The sequence below is a fragment of the Haliaeetus leucocephalus genome, unplaced genomic scaffold, assembly GCF_000737465.1.
Source record: "Haliaeetus leucocephalus isolate CR32 unplaced genomic scaffold, Haliaeetus_leucocephalus-4.0 Scaffold92, whole genome shotgun sequence".
NCBI classification, from domain to species: Eukaryota; Metazoa; Chordata; class Aves; order Accipitriformes; family Accipitridae; genus Haliaeetus; species Haliaeetus leucocephalus.
Window position 1 is genome coordinate 1,086,844 of NW_010972528.1, and position 25,366 is coordinate 1,112,209.

Genomic DNA, 25,366 nt, shown 5'->3' on the forward strand with positions numbered 1-25,366 from the left:
TCCATCTGCACCTCAGGCCAGTCGCATGGTCACCACAGTGCCACCAAAACAGGCAGTCCTGCCCTGCCTCACTCACCTCCCCATCTCATATTTGGGCACCTGACTCGAGAGCTCAATCATGGACCTGACCCATGCTCTGGCTGCCTCTAGTTGCAATGGAGGGGAGGATGCTGCCACCAGCCCCACTCAAAGAAGGGACGAAGCCCCATTACAGTGGCAGCATCCACTGTCTCTTCTGCGTCTCCACGCAGCATGGTCCAGCTGCACAAGGGATCGAGCCTTCCATCCCTACCTGCCTTCACCAGGCTCTCCCCCAGGCCATGGCTCCGGCAACCACAGTACATATGAATCCCACACAGGACAGGTGAGTGGTTTTTGTCAAATCAGCACAGACCACATCTAGATCTGGACATTATGTCTTTGAGAAATATTCTCATTGATAGCAATCAGTTCTTTCCCAGATACGTTAAAAATGCATTGAATGTATATAAAGCATGTTCCTTTTCCAAAAGGTGTATTTACCAAATAGCAGTGTTTTAAGGACATTTTCTGCAAGTAGAGACATGCCACAAATCACAGGGGAAAACTTCTCTGATTTGTTTTTGCTAGACTCTTAACATAGAAATTTGCAGTTTCTGCTGTGGTGGTGTTGAAATATCATCACCATGTACCTGTCGGAGAGAGAACTGAATTTTGCACATCCCATCACAGCATCTCAGCATGATATACTAAATCCCTTCGATACTCCTGCTCTGCCAGCAGGATCTGGCACACACGTCTGTCTCCAGCTCTAAGGGACTTTGTGATTCCCCCTGTACCCTGGAACATGCAGGCTGGCAACAGCCCCAGCCTTCCTCTGCTCCCATAGCAAGCAGATATTCATTTTTTTTCATGTCCTCGGAGTAAAATGTACCGTTTTGTTTGCTCAGTGTAAATCCTGAGATAAAGCCCAGAGCACGTGACAGAAATGCACACAAACACACTGCGCTTTCTGGCATGGCAAATGAAAAATCATCTTTGTTGGCAGGCCATAGTCAATGTTTCCCCTTCCGGACCCTGTGGAAAATGTTCCCTGTTAACATATTTGTTTAGTTCCTCTGCTGTTACTCATAAGACTTTGCATACAGGTACAATATCAGCACATTAAGCACTCACACATTTCATTCACTTGGACAACCTCATGGCAACCAAGCCTGGGGTTTTACCCTTCTCCTGTCTGTAGCTTTTCTTTTGTGGCAATGGCCCTTTTTGTGGTCCCATGGTACTTTCTGCACCAGCATCCCATGAACTGCTGTTGCTTCGATGGCCATTTAGTACTGTGCTGTCCAGCTTCTAGGTGAAATATTCCTCTGCAGGAACACAGTAGCAGCAATCTGCTCCTTCTCTCCCGTGCATTTGCAGCTTGTATTTGGGACCTGATCACAGATCTTCCCCCTTCCTGGACACTGCCAAGTCTCAGCCTCTCCTTAAGCTCTACCCATTTCTTTTTACTTTCCATTTTCTTTCCTGAGGCCAGTCAGACCTCCTTCTGCTTTTCTGATTCTCCACATTGGGTTGAGAGACTTCTTTTGCCTTGCAAATTCCTACCACTTATCAACTGTACAAAGCTTTGGGTCTTCCAGCTGTCTGTCTCAGACTGAGGACCCTGACAATTGTCCCCACGTCAACACACCTCCCAGATCACAGGACTGGCTTTCTGGCTCCAGTGGGTCATTTCAATAGCCTTTTCTATCTTCTTACTTTTTAATGACCACAGACCACAACTATACTTGCCGATATATGCCATTTGCATGTGAGCTCTGCTCCTCCAGACTTCCACGGTTTTCTTCTTCTAGGCGGAGGATGAGGCCGTCACCCACAGTCTGTTAGAAACCTCCACAGTGCCTCAGAATCAGAGAGCATCAGAAACAAAAAAATTAACCTTTTAAATCTCCTATTTTTGCTATGTCACCACATTTTTGTAGCCTTCCTCTGTTTTGGAGTCGTAACTTTATAATGTTGACTTTGCTCTGGGGCCCCACGCTGCAGTGTTGATCATTACAGTTTAACCAAGTGCTGCTTCTCCAGGAGTCAGAGTCCAACCTGGTGTGAAGAGGCAGAGGAAAAAGCAACCAGCCTTGCCTGGCTCACAACCCAGCTTCTTCACAAGTGCTGCTGCTGTCCCCAAGCCTCTGGAAGGGACCTCAATCCAGCTCCTGAGAAGGGATTCCTTTGCTCTAAAACGTTCTTGCATGGTCTACACCTTAAGCTGAGCACTCCTCTCCCATAACCCCTCAGATAGCTGTATTTCATGTATGGATGCTTTCCATCTCGCCACACTAGGAAGACTCAGAGCCAGTTTTCTAAGAGGCAGTCATACCTCCTCTGCTAACAGTTGCTGAAAGCTCAGGTGTGCTCATGATCACCTAGATGTTTGCACAAAGAGCAATGACAGCGCTGCTTACAGAAGTATTGAGAAACACGCTTTTCTTTGCTAGCCAAGGGAGTGGGTGTGTGGCACAACTATCTTCAGTACATTTGATCTACCATGTAAGTAAGAATAAACTCGTTACTATTTATCAAGCCTACTTGCTCCATGATGTATTCAGGGCTGTTTTGGGCCATGTCATCGCATATTAGTCACTTGCTGAAGAATCAATAGATAGTGATGAATGAACTGCTAATCAAGGGGTGGGGTGAGACCTACCAAGCCCTGTAACTGAAGCTGGGCAGGTCATGTTCACCCTCTGTGACTCATTTTCTTTTTTGCTGAAGAGGACTAGTTACACCCCCTTGTGAAGGGGATCATGCAGACACTGAGGGTGAGAGCCTGAGCTTAAATGCAGCTCCCAAGCGAGGTGAGGAGGTCCCAAGTAAGGCTTCTCATGGCCCTTTTTCATAGCTTTGCTGTTTTCCCAGCAGACTGACCCACGTTACACCTGCATTATATCAGAGCTGGCTTTGAGCCCAGGAACCCAAACGTCTGGCAGCAGGGAAAGCAGATGCAAAGCACTCAGGACTCTGGCATAGCAAACTGTGGCTTAACACGAGAAGAAACCAAGGCTGAGGCAGGATTCCAGGCAGCCCCTGCCCAGTGCAGAGGACAGCTACAGGAACTGCTGGGTTTCTTAAGATCCAGATGAATCTGTGGGGAACCATATGTCACTTGTGACTACTTCAGGCAGGGAATAAAGACTTTCCTCCTTTTCCAAGCTCATGGCGGGTTCTCTGGTCCAGTAGCTCCAGAGAATCCCACCAAAGCCCCTGAGTCAGGGGTTTCCTCTAAGCAAAGCATTTCCGAAGAGCTCAAACCAGCTCATTGGAAATAGCAGGCACAGAGGCTTAGATGGAAGGTGGGGGCTGGATGATTAGTGCTGACAGGAGTCAAACACAATGCTGAGGAGGCACAAAGTACAGAAAACACCTTCACTCCCCGCATTCCTGCACCAGACCCAGGCACAAGTGGGTAGAGCAGGATGGGGGGACCCTCTACTTGTGGCAGAGAGCACAGAGGAGCCACTTTTCCTTCAATGCTGCTGGACTTGAGCAGGGTGGAGGGGCACAGCCACCTCCTGCCCAGAAAAGCCATCCCCATCACAGCCGAGCTGGTGGTGGAAGCCTGCTCAAGCCCCACCACACTGCTGATCAGGCAGTGGGATGAGAGGAGAAGGGGAAACAACCAAGCCTTTTGCTTCCCCTTCTGACCTGACAGTTTAAAAAATGTTGACCAATATACTTTTCATAGTCTGAGTATAGATGGAGCACAATCGATTTGGATTGAGTTTCAGAGCCTGTGAGCTTGATTCAGTTGCCCAAAGACAGGCACTGGCTCAATGACCATGGAATTCTTGTAAAGTACTGGAGTGTACTGGTCCCATTTTAGGACTGTCAGGAAAGGTACATGGAGAAAGCACAGAGAGAGAGGCTTCCCTGCAAAGTCTCTGTCTATTAGCATCTCTCTAATGCTAAGAGATGTGCAACAAGCTCCGGCTAGGTCACTGCACACTGGTTTCACAGGAACTGACTTCTCATTGTAAGGAAGGAGAAACAAAACCAAAGGTGGTTTGGGTCCTGTCAACTCTGCCCTAGGCTTGCAGAGGCCACACCACCATGTTCCTTGCAGGAGTCCCCCCACGCAGCCGGAGAAGTCTCCTGGACACAACTGCCATCAGGTCCAGAGACGAGTGGTATCGAGGATAACGGGACAGCCCACTGTAACTGCAGAGCCTTGAACCTCTGCAGAGACCTCAGCAAAGGGGATTTTTTTTCCAGGTAAATCTTCCAGAAGAGGTTTTAAAATGCTCAGACTCTCCACACAACCTCACTTGGGCCACAGTATTTGGACCCAGTGTCAGCTAGGGGCCTCAGACTGGGTTCAGAAGCACTTTTCTGGGGATATTCCTCTCCTGAGAGCAGTCAAGATAACTCAGCTACCTGTGTGCAGCGGTGCTGGCAGCACTGGCAGTTGACCTCAGGGACAGAGCCACATTGTTGGGACACATGGGGACACCACAGATCCCCACTGGCCTCACTTCTGAAACCCTCTGGGGGCAGTGGGCTGGGTTATCCTTCCTTCTTCAGCACGATGCCCTGAAGAGGGACCTCAGAACCACCAAGCAGCACAGATTTGCACTCCCACTATTATATTTGCTAACAGTGATGTCTGAGAATGGGCTGTCATACATGACATGGAGATATGTCCCATCTCAGAAACACTAAGGCACAGGCTAAATGACCAGCTTGTGAGTGGCGTGGTTTGACATCCATGTGTTGGAGTGAGAGAAGGAGGCAGGGCTAAAAAGAGCACTATATCACCTGATGGGTGGAAACAGTGCTGGGGAAAAAAAACCCCAGCAAGTTCTTTCCAGCCCCTCTTCTTTGTTAAAGCCAAAATATACAACCTTCCTCCTAAAACTGTGTTACCTACAAGCCCCCACCAGCTGCTCTGTGATGAAGGCCCAGCCTCTCAACTGGTAAAACCTGGACATTTGACTAACACCCTAAGAAACACACCAGTATAAGACACATGAAAAATTCTTAAGCCTGCATTGGGACTTGTTCCTTCGTAGGGAACATCTCAGCTTCATGTCCTGTTTCTGAGGGATGCAGGAGGACAGGACATTAGTTGGGAGGGTTGGGTGGACTATGCTGCTGCATGGAGAGGTTTTAGAGACACCGAAGCTGGGTCTGCAGGACACCAGCGCCCACCAAGGTTAGGTGGGGGCTGAAGGCAGGTGGAACATGCTCATATTTATACACTCAAGTGCTCCAAAATTTAGTAAGATCAGGATTAGACTTTACCAGGCAGCAGGAAGTTACCAAGGCCTGTCATAGAGAAACTAAAGCACTTGGGTAAGCTTTTTGTTGTTGTTGCATTTCTCTTTATTACCTTCTGGAAGCCTCGCAATATTTGACTAACAAGGTTTTCCAAAAAATCGATAATCCCCTATTTTGGACATGGGGAACTGAAGTCTAAAAGTGGGTCAAGCAACGTCCGTATTGGGAATTATCCAACTACAGATGCTTAGAGCTTGTCTTTTTAGACGGTTCACATTTGTATTCAGAATAGGCTCCTACTGACCTCAGCTGTGGCTGCGCATTAATTGTTTCTACACAGCAGATTACAAGGGATCCCCGTTTCCAGGGCTTTTTGAAGTGAGCACCTAGGAAGAGTTGGTTAATGTAGTTTGCCTGCAGTGTGCAGGATCCATGTGGAACAGGTGGGCAAACCCCCCATTCCTCAGTGTGGTTCACCATGACTGTTTGTTTGTACCCCTCTGTCCTCATTTGTTACCACTCACTCATTCCCCCCCACAGTGGGATGGGGGAGAGAGTCGGGAAAAAAAGTAAAACTCATGGGTTGAAATAAGAACAGTTTAAGAGAACAGAAAGGAATAAAATAATAATAATAATAATAATACAATAATAATAATAAGTAGAATATACAAAACAAGTGATGCACAATGCAATTGCTCACCACTTGCCGACCGATGGCCAGTTAGTTCCCAAGCAGCAATCCACCCCCCCAGGCCAACTCCCCCCGGTTTATATACTGGGCATTACACCACATGGTATGGAATACCCCTTTGGCCAGTTTGGGTCAGCTGTCCTGGCTGTGTCCCCTCCCAACCTCTTGTGCCCCTCCAGCCTTCTTGCTGGCTGGGCATGAGAAGCTAAATCCAAAACACAACACTGTACCAGCTACCAGGAAGAAAATTAACTCTATCCCAGCCAAAACCAGGACAGCTACATATCCACCAATCTTTGCAACAGATGGAGCAGTACTTCTGGTGACACGTCACGTAACTAACAGCCTGAACACAGAACAAGGCAGGAAAAAGAGAATGGGTCCTTTAATTCAAATATATGCTATAAAGAGGGTTTCTTCTTCTTAGCATTTATTGGCATAATCAAAGATTTATTCCTAGTAAATTGCATTTTCTGTATCACCAAAAGGTTCTCAAAGCATTTTTATATCCCAAGGCAAACTGGGGAGCAGAGGCTCAGCTGTGTAGTTGAGCTACAGCACAGCAAGATAAAGGTAGCACAAATCACCTGATGCTATCACCAGATTGATATCATTATTTATTTTCTGATGTATTTATTGGTATCAGAGGTGTTTTGTCTAGTGTTTGTCAAACAAGGATGAAAATAAGCAACAAAAATAATGATGCTTATATAAATCAGAGTTGCTCAGTCATTACTTCACTGTCGAGCTCCTGGTTATGTGCTTACCATAATGGGATTTTAATGTCATTTGTGCATCTGGTTTTCCATGTAACAGCTGAAAATAAAACATTGACACCCACCTCCAGGCTGGCAGCAGAGCTGGTACTTGCAGGTCCCCTCCAGACACAGTCCTCCAGCTGACACTGATGCTCTCTTTTCTGTTTTCCCTTTCCCCTCATGCCCCATTTTCCCATCCCTAGATGCCACCAAACCTTTTCCTTGCTTTACTCCTGTCCACACCTTTGGTCCAGCTTTGAACCAGGTACCTGACACCCATCAACAAAAGCAACAAGAAAAATCCATCCATCCATCCATCCATCCATCCATCCATCCATCCATCCCCACACCACAGCCTACTTACCCAATTCATTGCATCTGATCGTCACAGAAAGAGCCAAATCAGGCGCATTTCTGGGCAGTCAATAAAAACAGCTGTGAAGGATTTGGTACCTCCCTGATAAATTGGGTCAATGCTGGGATTTAGGGTTGCGTCCCCCCTCCTGCCCCCATCCCAGCCCCTATCTAGGGGAAAAAATAGCATTGCTGTGCTAAAGGTGCTGAAGACACCACTCCAGAAATGCTGTAAGCCATCTCCCCTGCATCCCAGCCTTGGGAAGAGATGGGGGTCCCCTTTAGCCCTCCCCCTCCCTCCCAAAGCATCGCTCCGGGAGCCGACCCTCCTCCCCGCGGGGCCGGCGGGGCCCCCGGCATGGCGATGCCCTTGGTGTCTTTGTTCTGAATATTAGATAGGAAAGAAAAAAAACCCAAAACCCAAAAACCATCCCCCCCCCGGCGCAACCCCCTCCCGGCCAGCCCGGGGCCGGGGAGGCGGGACCGGCCCGGGCCCGCCCCGCTCCGCCGGTCACCGGGGAGGGCGGCCATGGCGGCGGTGCGGGCGCGTACGGTGCTGCTGACCGGCTCCAACCGCGGCATCGGGCTGGAGCTGGTCAAGCAGCTGCTTGGGGCATCGCGACCTCCCGCCTGGATCTTTGCGACCTGCCGGGACCCCGAGGGGCCGCGGGCCCAGGTCAGTCCGGGGGGGGGGCTCGGGAGCACCCATGGGTGCAGGCAGATGCCGTCAGTTACGTGCTCGGTTCGCTTCACCGATGTGAAAATAGCATTGCGGTCGCAGATCTCGTGTTCGCACGGTGCCCTGCCCGGCATGAAAATCCTCTGAAGGTCCCGCGGCGCTTTGGGCGATGAATAAAGCCGTGCCGCCCTTAAAACCGTGCTGCCGGGCTATTTGAGGCCACATTGGCTGTGCCCCAGCCGGCCTTCCCCTGCCAAACCTTCGCCCATGTGCTGCGGGCATGGCGTCGGCTCCCAGGGAGCTGGGTCTGAGCGGGGTTGGACTCGGTGGTTGCCGCCGGCTGATGCTGGTGTGAATTGCAGCGATGCTGCTCTGGCCAGTTCTGCGACATGTTACCGGTCTCTGCAAAAGCTGGGGGTTCATTAACTGGTGGGATCCTCCTGCCCCCGCTTTCCACTTCACTAAAATGGGAGAGACTCGCACATGTTGCTTCAGCGGGAGATCACAGGAGCGGAGCATCGCCGTACTCCCAGTTTTCCTTAGGTCCAGCTTTGGTTTTCCTCTGCTTACTGTGACCCACGGAAATACCAGTGAGGTGACATTTGCTCTCTGGTAGATCCTGGCTCCGGCAGATTTGCTTGCTGCATTTTCTCGCAGCTTGGTTGTGCGCAGGGGTCAGCACGGCGTGTGCAGGGATGACATGTTAGGAAGTCCTTGAGATGCATTCCATGTGCTCGCTGCCAGCGTTATTCTGGCTCAGGAGTGATGCCGGTGCAGTGAGAATCCACCCTGCCGCCAGCCCAGGGGTGCCCAGCTCCTGCTGCTCCTGGTGCCCAAGCTGGCTGAGTCAAAGCTAGCTCAGGTCTCTCATTTTTGCCCCGTTCTTCCCCCCGCCAACTTTGCTGGGTTCGGGCAATGATGAGATCAGAGGACTTTTTGCGGGGCTGGAATGGAGCCAGTTTCCACCCAAGATGGTCCACACGCATCGCTCTCAGCCGAGGGATGCTTCTCTAAACCTTGTCCAGCTGTGGTAGGGTGAGGGCAGTGTCTTCGGGGTATTGCTGCTGAAGTCCATGACCACAGGAGACTGAGGGCAGAGTGATCCTCCGTCAGGCTGGTGCCACCCCAGGTGCCACATTGCTCCTCCTGCCCCTTTGTGCCCAGATCAGACTCTGGGCTGGGTGAGGTTGGACTCGCACCAGGACGGTGCGAGGCTGTTGAGGCCAGCAGCTGGGCAAAATGGGAGGAGAAATGTCTGTTAGTTATTGCAAACCATTTAGATGGATTTTTTCCATCCTTTCCTGTGCCCAGGGGGTATGTGGGAACAGGGGGAAGCCCAGAGATAACTGAAGGTGGACCACAACCAGCACCAGCAGCTCTCCTGCTCCATGTTGGTAGGACAGGTCCTCTCACAAGAAGCCACCAATTTGCATTTCTCCTGTAGCATTCTCTGTGGGCTTGTTTGTAAGATGTTTTTAGTTCTAAAAGCAATCATTTTGGACACATTGAATGTGGTGGTTTTGTTTCTGTTGTCTAAAACCTGCTATATTGAAGAAGGCTCAGAGCAAAGAGCTGCTAGGAACCTTGAAGTTGAAAGTTTCCTTTTTGGAAAGGGCTTCTGAATCCTCCGTGTTTGGTGAAAATAATCAATAAAAATATGCAAAATGGTTCATTTCACTTGAGTGGGTGAGACGTTAGTGTCCAGAGCAGAGTGGATCCTGGGATTGGGCTATTTGGATCCAGACGTGACTTCCCCAAACGTCAAGTCTGATGTTGGCACTCACAGCCATTCCTCCTCCACCTCGCTTCCAGCAGCCTCTGGGAGACACTTCTGGCTGTATCCTCAGCCAGTTTGCATAATTTTTGGGGGGAGCTGGTCCTTAATAGTTTGCTCTTGTCCTTTGCTGTGGCTCTGGCTTGGTTGTACACGTAGACCCTTTGGGAGACTGGCCATAGTATCTTGCAGTCGTGGCCTTGCCATGCTCTGAGCACATGCACATTGCTTTGTGGAGTCCAGAAGAAGCCTGAGAACCGAGGCAGGTCTCCAGTCCAGCCATTCACAAGCACTGAGTAACATCTGCAAATGTTTCCCTCAGGGTGGACCATTGCTGGTGCCCCAGGATGATGCTTGGCATCGGCTCTGCCTCATGCTGATTGTTTCCCTATCTCTTTTTGTAGGAGCTGAGAGATCTGGCATCCAAACACCCAAACCTGGTTCTTGTGAAGCTGGGTAGGTGTGCTCTGCCTCTGAGCTGGTAAATGTGTGGCTGCTGGCCGCGCTTACCCCGTTTCTCCTTCCCTCCCTTCAGGCTCTACATGGGGATCCAGTTCTTCAGAGCTGCTTCAAGTCCTGCTGCCAAAAGCCCAGCTTCTCCAGACCTGTATCAGCCCCAGTAGCCCATTCCCTGCACCTCCTTGCCCCGTGGCCACAGAACCAGGAGGTTCTTGAGATCCATCCTGTGTGGTCCCCAGCTCCCCCAGCCAAGTGGCTGCATCCTTGCTCTGCCATGCAGCTGGTCCCAAGTCCCAGGCGAGACCAGGAGGGCTCCAGGAGGAAGACAGCTCCTGTGGAAACGCTGTGTGATCGGCCCAGAGCTTGAGCAGGAGCTGTAGGACCTTGCAGAGCCATCCCACAGCAGGTCCCGGCACAGCCCCTGTGGGGACTGTCCCCCCCCCCCCCCTCCCAAGACTCCCCTGGGGTTCTCCAGAGCTTGCTCAGGCAGGGACTTTGTCAACAGACAGGAGGCTGTGGCTGCTGGTGCCTGACACAGCATGGGGCTGTCCCCAGGGTGGCTTTGCCCGGTGGGCTGCCCCAGGGCAGGATCCTTCAGCTGCCGGTAGGGGGGCACCCTGTGCATGGCAGAGGAGGCAGTTTTGGGATGAGCTGGGACTGGTGGGTGCTGGGGTGCTCTGAGCTGGTTGCACAGCACCATCTGGTGCCCACAGATGGAAGGAAGGCCACACAGGTCGGGTTGCATAGCTGTTCCTCAGCATCTTGACTTCGTTCTCCTCCCCTGGTCCCCCAGGTGAACCCCATGGCTCTCAAACCCTGTTCTCTTCCACTGCAGATGTTGCAAATCCCTCCGCTATTACTGATGCAGTGAAGATTGTGGAGGGGAAGCTGAATGGCATGGGCTTGAACCTGCTAATAAACAATGCCGGCATCTACACCCCGACGGCATCACTGGAGACGGTAGATGCTGAAGAGATGATAAGGACATACAAGACCAATGCGGTGGGGCCAATGCTGATGGCCCAGGTATGGATGAAGCTCTGGGGATGGAGCTCACCGTGGAGGGGGAATTTGGCCCAGCTTGAGGCTATCCCAGGCTGTCCGTGGTCACAATGGAGATCTCGGAGTTTCTTGGGGCTGCGGGAGGGAGGGGGGAGTGCTAGGGCTGCGCTCCCAGCCCAAGCCCTCTGTAGCCTCCCTGTGTTGTGCTGGGCTAACTGGGAGCAGGCAGGGCCACTGCAGCAAAACAGCTGGGCTCTCTTGGCTTCCTGCTGTTCCTCATCCGCCCTGCCATAGGCAGCCTGGGTTGCAGTTGCCATAAGTGGGGCTGGCTCGAGGCACAGGCATTCCACAAGGTTCCTTCTCCCCAGGCGTTCCTGCCCCTGTTGAAGAAGGCTGCCCGGGAGAGCACAGAAAAGGGACTGAGTTGCAGCAAGGCAGCCATCATCAACATCTCCACCATCATGGGGTCCATTGAGAAAACTCCCGAGTCCTTCTTCAAGCCTGTGATCTCCTACCGCTGCAGCAAGGTATGGAGACTGGGGACCTGCCTGTGCTCATGAGCTCGGTGGGAGAGCTGCCCCTTACCAGGCCTGATCTCAGGGAAGAACCTGAGATCACGAAATGGAGGGACTGATCCATGCTGATCACTGTCCAAGTTCCCTGGGCATCTCCATGCCCAGCTGCTGCCCACCTAGAGGAGATACACACTATCTCTTGAAGACTTGGCATTGCTTTTTCTCCCTTGCCATGAGGCAGTGATGGGTGGGGAGCCTGATACATGGAGCCTTCTACTGCCCATGGCTGATGCTTCCTTCCTCCCCCAGGCTGCCCTCAACATGCTCACCAAGTGCCAGGCTCTGACCTACGGGGAAGCCGGGATCCTCTGCGTGGCACTTCACCCCGGCTGGGTGAAAACTGATATGGGCAGCCAGGAGGTGAGTTCTGGCTGAGCAGGTTGAGGGGGGAACCCATGTGTGGGACCCAAGCCTACAAATTTGCACAGGGGGTGCCTCAGGTGGCTGAGATGGCTCTCAGGAGGAGGGATCCATGCGAGAATGAGCTGCCTTCTGGGCTACAAGTTGCCTGCATCTGTGCTGGGCCACTCCAGAACGTGGGTGCTGCCTGGGAAATAGTATCAGCACATATCCAGGGTGAGCAGGAGGCCTGTTCAGGGGGAAGGGGCTTTGGGCGGCCTGGAGATGTGCAGGGAACCTGAATTTGACAGAGCAGGGAGGAGAGGAGCAGCAGCACCACCCCATCCTGTGCCCCGTTCCTTGAAGAGCTGCGGGTCCATGAGGTATCTACTCATCCTGCAGGATCCTTGTTTTGGGGTGGAGGTGGTCGCTGCAACCCTGGAGTTCTGAGAAGGCTGCGCATAGCATCCCGCTTGCAGCAGCAATCTCTTATGTGTCCTATTGAGTTAAACCTGTAGCTGGCTTCCCAGCCCAAGCCACCTCCATCCAAGCCATCAGTGAGCATGCAGATACCCAACCATCCTCCCACGTAACGGGCTTATCCCACCTCCTGTGGCTCTCTACTCGGTCTGGGTGGAAGGAGCCTTGCTGCCAATGTGCATGAGCTGCGTGGGTGCTGGTGGATGGCTGAGAAGGACAGTGGTGTCTCAGTCCTGCTCCTCACTTATACCCGTTGCAGGCTGACCTGACGGTGGACACGAGTGTGCGGGGGCTGCTGTCTGTACTGCTGATCCTCTCTGAGAAACACAGCGGGACTCTGCTCAACTGGGAAGGTAAAGCTATTCCTTGGTGACCACTCTGTCCCTGCGAGGGACCCTACAGTGCCAGGGGACTCTCCAGGTGCCCTGGAGCACCGGGATGCTCAGCATTCTGTGGTCTGCAAGGGACCTACTTAGGACTCCACCGGGCATGCAGGGCAGCCTGTGATCCCTACCTTCATGTTGTTAATAAATAAAGTCAATTAGTACCTGTGCCTTCTCCCAGCTGCAATGCCCGCACTGAGACTGTCTCTGCCCTGGCCTGGAGCTGGCCCCTGCAAAAAATAACCCAGCATTATAGCAGTCTGCTTGCCTTGCCTTTGGCTGCTCTGAGCTGAAGGAAGGTCCCAGGGAACACATAATCAGCCCAAAGCCCTGCTGTTCTCCCTGGCCACTGAATGTGCCCAAGTCTGCCTGCTCTCTGCCATGCTTCCACCCAAAGCATGGTGTCTTCGCTACAGATTTTTGGGAGGACTTTGTGCTGGACACAGTGCCTTTGGGAGCAGCCTTGGGGCTGGAATGGGAGGATCAGTAGCACCACAGTCCAGTTCTGCAATTCCAGGGCAGCCATTCCCAGTGGAGCTCCAACTGGGCATGGTACCCCTGGGTGGGGGAACCCCAGTCCCATGGGGGAGCACAGCGTGGGAATGGCACTTCTGCAGGATGGAGAGGCTGAGAACCTCTGGGCTTCTGCATTGGTCAGGCAGCCCTGGGCTGCATAAATTTGCCCAGGAGGTGGTAACACTCCCAAAGAAAAGGACTTTGGGGTGGTACTGGTTTTTCCAAGGAGGGTTCTGCCATCTCTGGAAAGAGCTTCTCCTTGGGGGGATATGGAGAAAAGGAGCCAAGGCTCCTTCAAAACCCTGCCTAGTCTCAGGTGGGCAGAGCAGCCTGGCTTGCAGGAGAGGCAAACCCACTGTTCCTTCCCTCAGAGGCCACCACCTCCTCTTTCTCATCTGGAGGATCAGATCAAGCACCTCTGTCCCTCTGGTTCTGGGCTTTTCTGGGGTTGTACCTCTCCCCTGGAGTGGGGGCTTGCCTGGCAGCACCAGCTTTGCTGGGAATATTGAGGCCATGCACTGCTCTGCACAGGAGTCCTCCCATTTCCCACTCAGGAGCACAAATGCTGCAGTCCCCATACCCAGGCTTCACCCCCTGAGGCAGACAGAACATGGCGGCAGTCTACTGGGCTGGGACCATGTCTCTGTCCCACTGAGGCGAGCTGTGCCCCAACAAGCTCTAACAAGCCTTGGCACCCACAACCCAGTGAGTCACAGGCTCCAGTGAGTTTTTCTTCCTCACTGGCTCCAGTTCCTCCCAAGCCAGTGGCATTTTGGTAGCCAAGACTTTTGACAGGATGGGAAAGGGGACAGCAGGGAGCATCTGCAACCTCCGTGCCAGCCTGGGCTTGGGGACAGGGTGCCTGTGGCTGGAGGTAGCATTGCTGCCACAGCTTGTGAGCTTGGACTCCTGGCTCCTTGTACCCCCCTTCTTGGGGTCCCGAGCAGCCCAGGTGCCCAGCCAGGGATAGGAGAGGCAAGATGCCCCTGTGAAGTTCAGAGGTGCTGGGAGCATCCCCAGATGGAGAGGGGATCCCTCACTCTGCAGACCCTTTCCATAATGGATGGGCAGATCCTTTCTGGAGCAATTGCTGGAACACCTGGGTCAAAGCCGGGTCCCACTTCCCTCCTGGAGCTGGGGCTCCACTGCCCCATCCCTGGCATGGGGCTAATGCCAACCCCCACCTGGCTGTGCCAAAGGAAGCCAAGCCCCCGGGCTGTTTGGAGCTCTCTGTCTTCCCCATGCCCAGGCTGACGTGCACTTTTCCAAGCCCATGCTGTGCTTTCCAAGGCCCTCGGGTGACAGTGCTGCCAGCACTGCTGCAGGGAGCTGTACTAATGCGAGGTACCCACTGCTGCGTGGGTGCTCCCTGGCGTGGAGACGCTGGCCTTGGCTTTCTCCTCCTGTGCTCAGCATCTGCCCAAACAAACTGAGCCATGCTGGGGATGGGAGCAATACTGCTGCCCCAGCTGAGGGCTGCTTCATCCATGGGGAAGCTCCAAACCATCTGGGCTCTTCCCAGCCACCTGATTTCCCATGCAAATGCTCACTCCTTTTTGCTCTTTTCTTTCCCAGCTCCTGTCTGTGGCCAGAGGAGTCAGTGCCCACCTGGGCACCTCCCCAGGTATTTGTGAGCACTGCAATGGCAGAAAGAGGAGAGAAATCCCTGGTGAGGAATGGCTGAGGGACAGGAGCATGGGTGAAGGGCCTGATCCTGCAGCTGTATGGATGTGCTCAGCCAAGCACTGGCTCAGAGACATGGCCAAGCCTCCACTGAGCACCCTCCCTGCCCCTCAGCAGAGGTTCTCCTGACCCAGTTGCTCTGCACAAGCCAGCTGGAGCCCGGCCAGTCACTGCGTGCTGGCTCCATGCTCGTCTCTCTCCATGTTTCTCCCTTCTGCCCCATGCCATGTGCTGGATCCTGGGAGATAAGCTATGCCAGGGATCCCACCACTGGTTGCAGACAGCTTATAGCCCCCCGCCATGATCATTGCCAGCCCCATGAGACAGATGCAGCTGCTCCCCTGGGAACATGGGGAGAAATGGGACTGCTGAAAACTGGGACAAGCTCCATCGGCTTGGCTGATGGCCTGCAGTGCTGGTGACACAGGATGGTTGCCCACCTCCTGTGGCAGCAGGGTTTTGGCTGAGCTTGGGAGGCTGATAAACCTGTGAGCATCTCTCTCCGGTCCCCTGGGAACTGGGACATCACAGCATGGGCAGGTCACCTGGAACGTGGGTAGCCCTGTGTCCCAAAGGTGGTGGGAGGAGGAATGGGAAGCTCTGCAGGTGTGTGGTCTGCTCTGGCATTACTATAAGCCCACCTGCTGGGGATGAGAACAAATGTCAAGGGGCTGCTGGATGTTGAAGCACCATGAGCATCAGCCACTGGTCTTTCCTTCGGGTGCCGGGACAGCAGGCTAATTGCCACACAGAGCCAAGTGGCAGCAGGTCAGTCGATCCCATTTTTCAAGCCAACGGGAGACTGGGCAATGTGACCCAGCTTGGGCCTCTGCAACTGGGAATCACCCTTGGTGAGTACTTTGCCATCACAAGCGAGGCCAGCAGCTCCCCAGGAGCCCATCTTTCCACCCTCCAAGACAAGGCTTATCCCAGGGAACGCATGCTGGAGCTGAGCTGCCAGGGACTGTGCTCGCCATGGTAACTCGGAGGCCAGGGATGCCTGAGCACCTTAAGGTGCTCCAGGATGTGTGTTCCTCAAGAATCCTCAGTGGAGGGGCCAGACAGGCAGATCTCCCTGCTCAAATGCTTGCCAAGAGGTGTCAGCTTTTGCTTTGCACAAGTTCCGGGCGTTTGTGCTCATGCAGTTGATTATATCCCCGTTTCCTCTCCTGCCTGATGTTTCCTGCCTCGCTCACTCCCTTTTGGCAACTTTGCCCTTTGTGTTAGGCTTATCTCCTGGCTCTGGGCAGTGTCAGACCTCAGCGTCCCCCCAGCCCACCATAATGGCAACATGCAGCCCTGAGCACCATGCCCTGTGTCCTTTCACCGGGCTGCATGCTGCACAGTGCCCCAGGAGGCACTTGAAATGCCAGCTCCACCTGGCCATCCAGCAGCTCCTTGGGACAGAGCAAGGATGATTTGGGATCTATCTGCTTTTAGCAGCTGATCCATCTCTATTTTGAAGCTGGGGATCAGGTGCCAACTGGACAAGTGCATTGCCACAGGGGGCTGCTGGATCCAGCAGTAGAGAAATCTCAACAACCCCCTGGGGACCCTTCATGCAGGGGCTGCACAAGGGCACGGGAACATGTCTGGGGACTTCCAGGAACCGTGGGTGGGGATGTTGTCACCCAGAGCAGCTCAGACTGCCTCCACCAGCCCCTGTGGAGCCATAGTAGCATCTGGGGGCAAACATAGCTCTGCTCTGGGGACCCCAGCAGTTCGCCATGCTCCAGGGATTGACTTCAGTCAAGGAAAGGGAAAGGCCCATATTTTTGAGAGTCTTCCACCAGCTGCCTTCTTTCAGCCCAATAGCCACTGGCAAAGACTTGTTGCACCAGGAGCTGGGGTCAGGCAGGTCCGTGGGTCAGGACAGGAGTGGGGAGGACATGGGGAGTCCTGGCAGGACTTGCCAGGATCAGGGCAAGACTCATTTTGAGAGGCAACCTCCCATGCCCAAGTGGGGCAAATAGCAGCAGGCAGAGCCCCTTGAAAGGCAAAGACCGCTCCAGGAGGAGAGGGCCAAAAGAGGAGACTGGGAACGGAAAAGGGCAGCTCCTATGACACAGATGTGGCTGCGGAGGTGGAGCAGCAGGCAGGAGGCAGGTCACAAACAGCCAGCACACGAGGAAGCGCTGGGACACAAGCCAGTGTGGCCAGGGCAGCCAGCCGCAGCAGCTCCAGGTGCAGCAGACCTTTGCTGGTCAGGGAAGGACCGGGAGCAGAGGCAACCAGAACTGCAGGGACCTCAGCCAGGACCTGGAGATCCCCTCGGCAGGAGTCTTCTTCCAGCCAAAACAGCTCTTTGTTCTGCCAAGGTGCGGGCACTGTCCATGGCATGGGGGGATGGGGCAGCAGGATGGTCACGGTGGGGACATCTCCATGCCGGGTGGCACTGCAGTCCTGTGGCTTAGAGCCCCAAGGGACTGTTCCCAGAGACACAAACAGTCGGGTAGACTGGTGCTGGGAAGGCTGGATCGTCTGGGGACCTGCAGGTCTCAGGGGGGTGCAGTGCTGGGAGGGTGCTGGGGCGCAGGGCTGCCATCAAAGTACTGGGAGCCAGCCTGGGTGCATGAGAAACGTGGCTCAGGAGGAAGCACATCTTGGTCCCTGCAGCCCAAGGGCTGCCAAGGAAGCCAAGTGGGGCCAGCAGATAATGTGGCGAGGCTTCCTCTGGCATTGCCACAGCTGCGAGGCCGGGGTTGCTCCATCGCTATCTGGCCCTGCAGAGCCCCATGCATCCCTTCTCCCTCTGCTTTATTATTGTTAGCAGGGAGAAAGCAGCTCACCAGGTCCCACCTTGAGCTTTTAACCCGCTGCTGCCTGGCCTGCTGCTCTCTGCTCCCGTCGGCCAGAGCTGGGAAGGCTCCACGGCTGCCCCTGGGAAGATGGTTTGGTACCAGGAGCTTGCTGCAGGCTTCACCACCCTGGGGACCAGCAGCACCCCCTGGCACATCTCACCCGAGCCATGTTATCTCCCACAGCCACTCTTGCAAAGGGTGGATGCTGGCATTGTCATCTCTCAGTGTGGAGAGGAGGTCCTGAGGGCTTTAGGTGCCGCTGATTCCCTCCTTGCTCTCTCTTCCCCCTTTTAGCTGGTCGGATCCTGCCTGGTGCTTCCTCTGGAAGCCCCCCTGGTCTCCTGGGTAGGCACCATGGAGGTGGTGGCTTTGCCAGCTTTGCACAGATTTAACCCAAATACCTAATGAATTATTTGGAGGAAATCCATCCTGGGGAAGAGAATTGCAGCACTTCACCAGCTTCGTTTGACGAGCCAGGGTTGAATTGAACCCCAGGGTCTCCAGAGGTGCTACCTGCCACTCCTTGGGTAAGTGGAAATCAGACAGACATCTCAGCAACCTTCTCTAGATCTGCCAAATTGCCCCCCCCTTCTCATCTGGCAGGGAGCGGACCTTAGTGTCCTGTCAGCACAGGCTGGGGCTGTGTCCTCCCTGGTGATGACTACCACAGGACACCTTTCCTGAGCATTGCTGTCCATGCAGGAGCAGAGGTAGGTCACCCAGCCACTGAGCCTGCTGGAGTGATGCAGAGGTGCTCCACGTCTCCTGCAAATGCACAACGTATGTTGACATGCCCATCGTATGCCCCGGTGCCCCATGTGCACTCCCAGCATAAACCAGCAGTTCACCTGGGCCAGCCTGCTCCATGCCCTGGGGCCCTGGCACAGCCACACATGTGGATCTTCCAAAAAAAAAACCTGTTTGGCAGCTGTGCTGTCACCTGAACTCAGCACAGGAGTGTGCATGGGGGGGGGTTGCATTGAGGTGCTTGCCCTTCCTCCCACAGCGGGGCTTCTGCCCATGCCTTTGCCCCCAGCAGTGCCCGCGAAAGGGGTGATGCTGTCAGAGCGAGTCCTTGGCCGTAGGACCTGGGTCCTGCTTTGAAGGGTCCTGCTGGGGGTCTGGGGCAGGTCAGCCTCTCCCTGCACATCCCCCTCCCCAGCACTGGCTGGGCCTGAATTTCCAGCTCTTGCAGAACAAGTTCCCGTGAGGCTGCACCCGGGGCTGGCACAGTGCTGAGCTGCCAGCATGCCTGTCCAGTGCCATGAGCATGCATGGGGGGGGGGGGGGGGTGCGGGGATTTCGGTGGCGGTTGAGGTGCCGAGAGGGTCCCAGGGGCTGGGGCAGCCTTCCTGCTGCTCCCCTGCAGGACAGGGCTCGCTAGAGGGGTCGTCCCCTTGGTCCCCAGCACATCAGCACCCAAATGCATCTGTGCAAACACGGCGAGTGGCACAGGGACTTCAGGGATGTCCCTGGAGACCAGCTGGTACCCATCCCATCCTCTCCGGCCACATGGCTTGTGTCCTAGCCTTTGCCAGGGATGCAGAGTGACATGACCAGGATGCCCATTTGGGTCCCAGCCCTGCTCCTCTGGAGCATCTCCCCTGCCTTGTTGGCTCTAGGGAGTGGACTGAGACCAGTGATGGCAAGAACAAGGATCCAAGCTCATTTCAATGAGCTCTCTCCCCCGTGTCCCTCTCCTTGGAGCCAGGGAAGTGACGCTGGGGAGGAACTTGGCTCCTCTTGTTTGTTATTACAGGATAAAGTTACCCTTTAAAGCAGAGCCAGTGCTGTCAGGGCTACATACCATCCAGGAACATCCCTCCTTCCCAACGGCTCCAACACACTTCTTGTTATTGTGCTTGCACAGAGCCAGCCTGCTCCCAGCCCTGCGCACAGCGAGGGGGACGCAGATGCGGGGGGGATCAAAAAAGAGCCTCGAGGCTCTTTTCCCACCCTTGGAAAGTTGGAAGCAAAGGGAAAAGGCCTCTCTCCAGAGAGGGAGAGCTCTTCTGGCTCTGGGATATGTGGGGAAGAAGGAGCAGAAAGCAAGCAAGGGCTGGGAGCAGTGGAAGTGCAGGGGGAGCTGGATGTGGCCACAGTAAGCTGGGGATGTCTGTTGTCCCCCCCAGAGAAGGGCCAGGGATGCTGCCTTCACTGCAGCTCGGTTGGGGACCCTTTCAATGGGACCGACTGCTGGTTCCCACTGGGGAAACTACTGTGCACAGGCAGGGTGGTGGTGTGCGGCTGGCACCCATCTCGCCACGCCACGAGTCCAGCTCCAGCTCAGCATCTCCAGCCAATGTGCAGCCAGAAAGAGGGCTGGCTTCTCCTTTGAGCTCCAGCCTCTGTCCCTGGTGGTCCCAAATCCAGGGCACCCCCCCATCTCCTGTGAGCTGACACCCCAGGAGACAGTCCAGCACCCCAAGACTTTCCAGACATGGGGGGTCCTCAGCAGCACCCTGGCCATCCCACCCATGCTAGACCCTCTGGAGGGGGCTGGGGGCTTGCTTAGGGCTTGACCCACCCCCCCGCCGCTGAGCCATGACGTGCCTGTGGGGTGGAGAGGAAGGAAGCCAGCCCGGTGGAGCCGAGCCAGGGAGAGCTTCCTGGCAGCGAGCTCCAGCCTCCAGCGCCTTCCGTGCTGCTGCAGATGGCTCCGAGCGGGATGGAAAGCAGAGGGCTGTGTGAGCCCTTTCTAGCCATTCCCCAGCCTGGCATCCACCCGCTTTGTGCCGGTCAGGAGGCAAATGCCAGCCGGTGACGCAGCACCGGGGCCCTGACACTGCCGCCCTGGCTAGGTGTCGGAGGGAAGCCTGAGTCATCCCCAGCAGGAGAATTTGAGACTTGTCCATGTAAACAGAGCTGGTCCTGGCGCACCAGGGCATGTGACAGAACGGGAGAGACCAGAGACTGGCTGGAGCCACAGCCTGGGGCTGGTGGCATTGACACATGTGTTAGAGGCATGTGAGAGGCAGCTTGGCCTGCGGAGAGCTGGAATCGGTCCGCTCCCGCCTCATCCTAAGGCTCAGGGGAGCATCATTTGGGTGGGGAGGGTGCGGCAGGATCTGCGCTATCGGCATGTCCCCCCTCTGCTACCCCTGCCCCACGGGTAGCTTTTTAGCAACCTGTTTTACCCCTTGTCCAGCTGTTTGGCTGCCACCGCTTTCCTACAGGGACATCCTTCCCAGCAGGGACCAATTTGGACCAGTAGCTCAGGACAGGCAGAAGAGGGGCAGGATGAGGGCAAAGCTCCTGAGATGCCATCTCACAGTGCCAGCTTCAGGAACAGAGTGCACCTTGTGGTGTCAGGTCTCCCTGCATCTTTTCCACAGGGATGGAGTGAGCATGGAAGCGCCACGCTTGGGTGCACAGAGGGTCACCGGGTGCTTGTTCCCTTTCTGGGACCAGGGATCACTTGGAAACCTCCCGGTTGTCCGACGCACTCTCCAGCACATGATTTCCCCTTGGGTTTCTATGTGCCTTGCTGTGGGATCCGGGCTGGGAGAGCTGCAGGCCAGTGGGGAGAGGAGATGATTACAGCCACTTCCTATCCTTGCTTACCCTGCAAAGATGGTTTCATTTCCTTAATCCCCATCCCAGCATTTTCTTTGTTGTTTTCTTTGGAGGGGACGGATCATTTGCTGAAGGCTGGTGCTTACTGCAAGGAGCGCTTTCACGCTCTGGGAGACCAATGTGCGTGCCCACTGGCTGCCCCTACATGGAGCTGCTCTCTGCTTTTGGGTGCAGTGGGTGCTGCTCACGAGGGGACGGGGACCCCACCTCTTGGCGGTGCCCAGGACCACCATGGAGCGGATCAGGGTATGCATGGGTCCCCTGCGCCGCTCGGGGAGGACCATATTTGCATGCATTTGCAAACAGCCCTGCCAAACTTGCAAATTCAGCCCTGCCAAAGGAGCTTGTGCTCCCAGTTGCCTTTTCCTCTTGCATCCCCTACGGCACCGGCTTGCCTGGCCTGGGCCAGCTTTGGGGCAAGGCATTCCTGCTGGACTGAGCTTTACCCGGTGTGATGCTGAATCCCCAGGCTGCTGATGCCGCACCACGGTCCGGCTGTGCCAGCCTCCCTGCTGCCGGCCGTGTGTGCTGAGCTGGGCTGGTTGCTGGGCTTGTCCATGACCTCAGCTTTCCTGCTCGGTGTTGGACAGTCCCTGAGGGGCTGCAGGAATCTTGTGAATCATGAATAGTTTTGGAGTGATTCCTCCGGGGTGTGTGTGAGCTGGTTTCTACTGTGCCGAGGTGGGGATGGCTGCCTGGTTGCAGGAGGTGATGTGGTCCCAGGGGATGTTCAGACCCCCCAAGCTGAGCTGGGGTAGGGGTTGGATGCTGCCTGTCACATTCCCGGGATCGACAAGGGAGTTAGGAGAAAGGACAGCTGGCTAGTGGCTGGAGAGTCTGGACTAGCCCATGGTGCCCTTCGGCAGCTCCTTGCCCTCCTTGGCCCATGCTAGGGTTGAATCTGATGCAGTCACGATCTGGATGTTCTGCCTTGGCTTGGGTGCCTGCTTGCTGGCCAGAGAGCCTGGGCAAGCTGACTGTCACCCAGTGCTGGCCAACATCGAGCAGGTTTGTGGCTGCTCAGGCGATGTCCTTGCCTCCCTTCTCCCAGCCCCGCAGGCAGGCAAAGTGCTAGGACAGGCAGCTCTGCCCCACAGAAAGGGACGGGCTGGGTCAGCGCTGCGCCCCAGACTACTGCTCCTGCGAGCTGGCCCCGAGCACGCTGGGGAAGGGTTTCCAGCAGAGCTCAGAGGACCTGCTGGCACAGCCTTTCCCCACTGCCGGCCAGTTCGGGGCCCCGGTGAGTCAGCTGGAGCTGCTGCTCACATTGCTCACGCTGCACCAGCACTGCCCTGGTTCCCTTAGCTTTTTCCCAGGTTGCGTTCCCCAAAAACGCACAGTCAGAGGGATGAGGAGCCCAGTGCTGGGATGCCGGATGCTCAGGTCCAAGCTTGTGGCAGGTTCTGCCGAGCCGAGGCACCCCGGCTGCTCTCAGGGATGACAGCCGGGCTCCGACTGTGCTCAGTACGTGTGGCTGTCCCGGCACAAGGCTTGAAGCTCTGGCCTGCGCTTACTGCCTTGCTCCAACGCTGAGCAGGAATGCTGAGCACGCGGCTGTGGAGGGAGGCAGGCCTGGAGCCAAGGGCTGGCCTCCTGCCCTCCGGAGAGTGGGGAGTGGAAGACGTGGCTCCAGGCCCAGCCTGCAGCTAGAAGAGCAATTTGGGCAGAGACCCACGGTGTGGGGGTCCGCCGATGGCTCAGACCTTACTCTGCATCGTGGCAGGCAGATGCAGGCAGCTGGCACAGCCGGTTGCTGAAGCTGCAAGGGAGAGGGGAATGTGCTTATGGTGGTCCCAGCTAATCAGGCTCTGGCAAGGTGCAATCCTGTGCTGGGAGGTGCTGGGTGATGCCAGCCAGTGCTCAGACAGGGTCTCTTTGCGCTCAGGGACTCGCCTGCACCAGCACCCAGCTTCCCAGCGTGGGCAGGGACTGCTGGGAAGCCTCCTCCAGTGGCCAGGATCCAGGAATATCCATACCCATGCCGGGAAGGTTAACCCTTGCCTGCCGGTGGGCATCATCCCTCCTTAAAACCAGGAGAGGTTTTTTGGGGGAGCAGGCAGGCAGGGGGATTCTGCAGGGACTCAGGCAGTGAGCCTGCCCTTGCTTTTGTTTGCAAAGCTGGTCTGCGCCGAGCAAACTCCCGGTGACCTAGAATAGCTCGTGCGGTGCGCCAGCCCAAGCCTTGGCAGAAGGAGTGTTTAGCTCAACATCCCCAGTCTGGCAGGGCAGGCAGGCGTGTGGCCGAGGGAAGGAGTGCTGCAGGCAGCTCTGTTGGCCCCAGCCTCGGTGCAGTCCCCTCTCCTGATGTCTGCAGTGTGAGACAGCTGCTCCCCATCCCGGCAGCAGCCGGGAATAGTGTTTTACCTTGCAATGGTGATGCATGGGTAAGCAAAACGTGGTGGTGTGGGTAATTCCGCCTCCAGGCACCCCAAATCTTTACCAGGAGGGTGGTCAAACCCTGGAACAGGCTTTCTGGAGAGGTGGTCGATGCCCCAAGCCTGTCAGTGTTTAAGAGGCATGTGGCCAATGCCCTTAATAACATGCTTTAGCTTTTGGTCAGCCCTGAAGTGGTCAGGCAGTTGGACCAGATGATCACTGTAGGTCCCTTCCAGGTGAAATATTCTATTCTATTCTATTCTATTCTATTCTATTCTATTCTATTCTATTCTATTCTATAATGCTTATTATCTGAAGATCCACCTTGCTGCGAGGGAGCCAGTAGGACCAGCTCAGTGGTCTTCAGTTGGGGTGGGTGAGCCCAGGCAAGTTGTGGTGGGCACTAGGCAGCCCACCGAGCCAGCCACTCACCTGCAGGCTGGGGACACGAGGAGGATCGTATGCACCCATGCAGAGCAGGGGTGGGTGGGTGCTTCCAAGTGCCTGTTTTGCCATGCTGTGCCAGTTGTAGTTGCAGACCTGCCTTCCCCCAGCTAACCTCACCGCCCTGACCATGCAGCAATATCTGGCTGCCCTTGGAGAGCTTTTGGGGGTAAGCAAGGTGGTGACACTATCCACAGGGTGTGGGGAGACCCAGCTCCTCACTTGATCCACAGGGGATGCTGGATCAAGCGATGACAGCATGGCACGGTGCTGCTGACCATGCCAGGCACGTGGCGGGCCATCCTGGTGGGAGAGAGACTGCGTGGCGCTGCGACCTGGGTTGATTGATCAACCAGCTGGCTTGATGGATCCACACACCCTGTCTGCCTGTCCATGTTGGCCCTTTGGTTTGGCTTTTCGCTGGTGGCCGCAGGACCTGCTGTCCTCTCTCCCATCTTTGCATCGCTTCTCCTTCCCTGTAACCAGGCCAGTCTGGAGGGATGGGCTGGGAGCTGGGATGCCCTGGTTCTTGCTGAGCGTCCTCGGCAGCAGTGCTCCTCTCCCCACTGTGGTCCCAGGAGAGCGACAGTGGTGCAATGATTTCCTTGTCACTGATATTGTCCTACTCCACTGAGCTCTGAGACCTGGTGATGGTCTAATTAGTGCTTTTGCATTCCAGGCTGGCTGGAGTGCTGTGTTGTCTCATCCTTGCATGGAGGATGTCTCACCGGGGCCGCAAAGGCATCAGTCCCATTTAAAACTGGGTCGATTCAATATGATCTAGGACAGATAGGAGAACAATGGGCTTGGGAGAAAGGAGAGGAGCAGGGTGCATCCCTCCAGTAGGCGTGGTGCTGGGGAAGCGTGGCTTCCTCCCTTCCCTCCACGCAGAGCTCCAGCGATGCTCAGAGGTGTCAGGGTTTAGGACCTGGACTGGCAGGGCAGTGTCCAATCCAGGGCAGCCATGATGGTCCATGAGGAAGCCAGCACCATGTAACTGTGGCATCTGTCGGGGTAGCAGCCTGCATTCACACCAGGGCTGCCTGTCCTGTAGCTGGGGACACTGGGAGCACTGCTCTGCTCCTTCCCTGTGGAGGTTGGAGGCTGCTGGGGATGGGAATGTGGGGCAGTGCCTATGCTTTGCTCTCCCAGGGAGGACTTGCCGTTCAGCAGAGGTCCGAGCACAGCTCCTGCTTTCCGCAGTCGGGGTCCGCCGGTGG

General features: G+C 55.4%; 2 protein-coding genes across 4 annotated transcripts in view; both read left to right on the top strand.

Annotated features, from left to right (window-relative positions):
• The first annotated feature begins 7,559 nt into the window (after window positions 1-7,559).
• On the top strand, window positions 7,560-14,916 carry LOC104841801 (uncharacterized oxidoreductase C663.09c-like). 2 transcript variants are annotated; one of them, XM_010583710.1, is made up of 7 exons: window positions 7,560-7,735; window positions 9,917-9,968; window positions 10,807-10,997; window positions 11,342-11,500; window positions 11,798-11,908; window positions 12,627-12,720; window positions 14,842-14,916. In XM_010583710.1, the coding sequence occupies exons 1-7, from the start codon at window positions 7,589-7,591 to the stop codon at window positions 14,898-14,900; spliced, it is 813 nt and encodes a 270-aa protein (XP_010582012.1). In that variant the 5' UTR covers window positions 7,560-7,588; the 3' UTR covers window positions 14,901-14,916. The 2 variants fall into 2 exon arrangements, with proteins under 2 accessions (XP_010582012.1, XP_010582020.1); XM_010583718.1 differs by lacking the exon at window positions 14,842-14,916 and having other exon boundaries at window positions 12,627-12,925.
• Window positions 14,917-17,080: 2,164 nt separating this feature from the next.
• FAM65A (family with sequence similarity 65, member A) overlaps window positions 17,081-25,366 on the top strand; it is a 33,078-nt gene continuing 24,792 nt past the window's right edge. Inside the window, exons 1-2 of one of the 2 annotated variants that reach the window (XM_010583748.1) lie at window positions 17,081-17,267; window positions 18,045-18,277. The gene's annotated coding sequence lies outside the window, so the exon portion shown is untranslated. Of the gene's footprint in view, window positions 17,268-18,044; window positions 18,278-21,533; window positions 21,573-25,366 lie in introns of those variants that run through there. The other variant, XM_010583756.1, reaches the window with a different exon arrangement.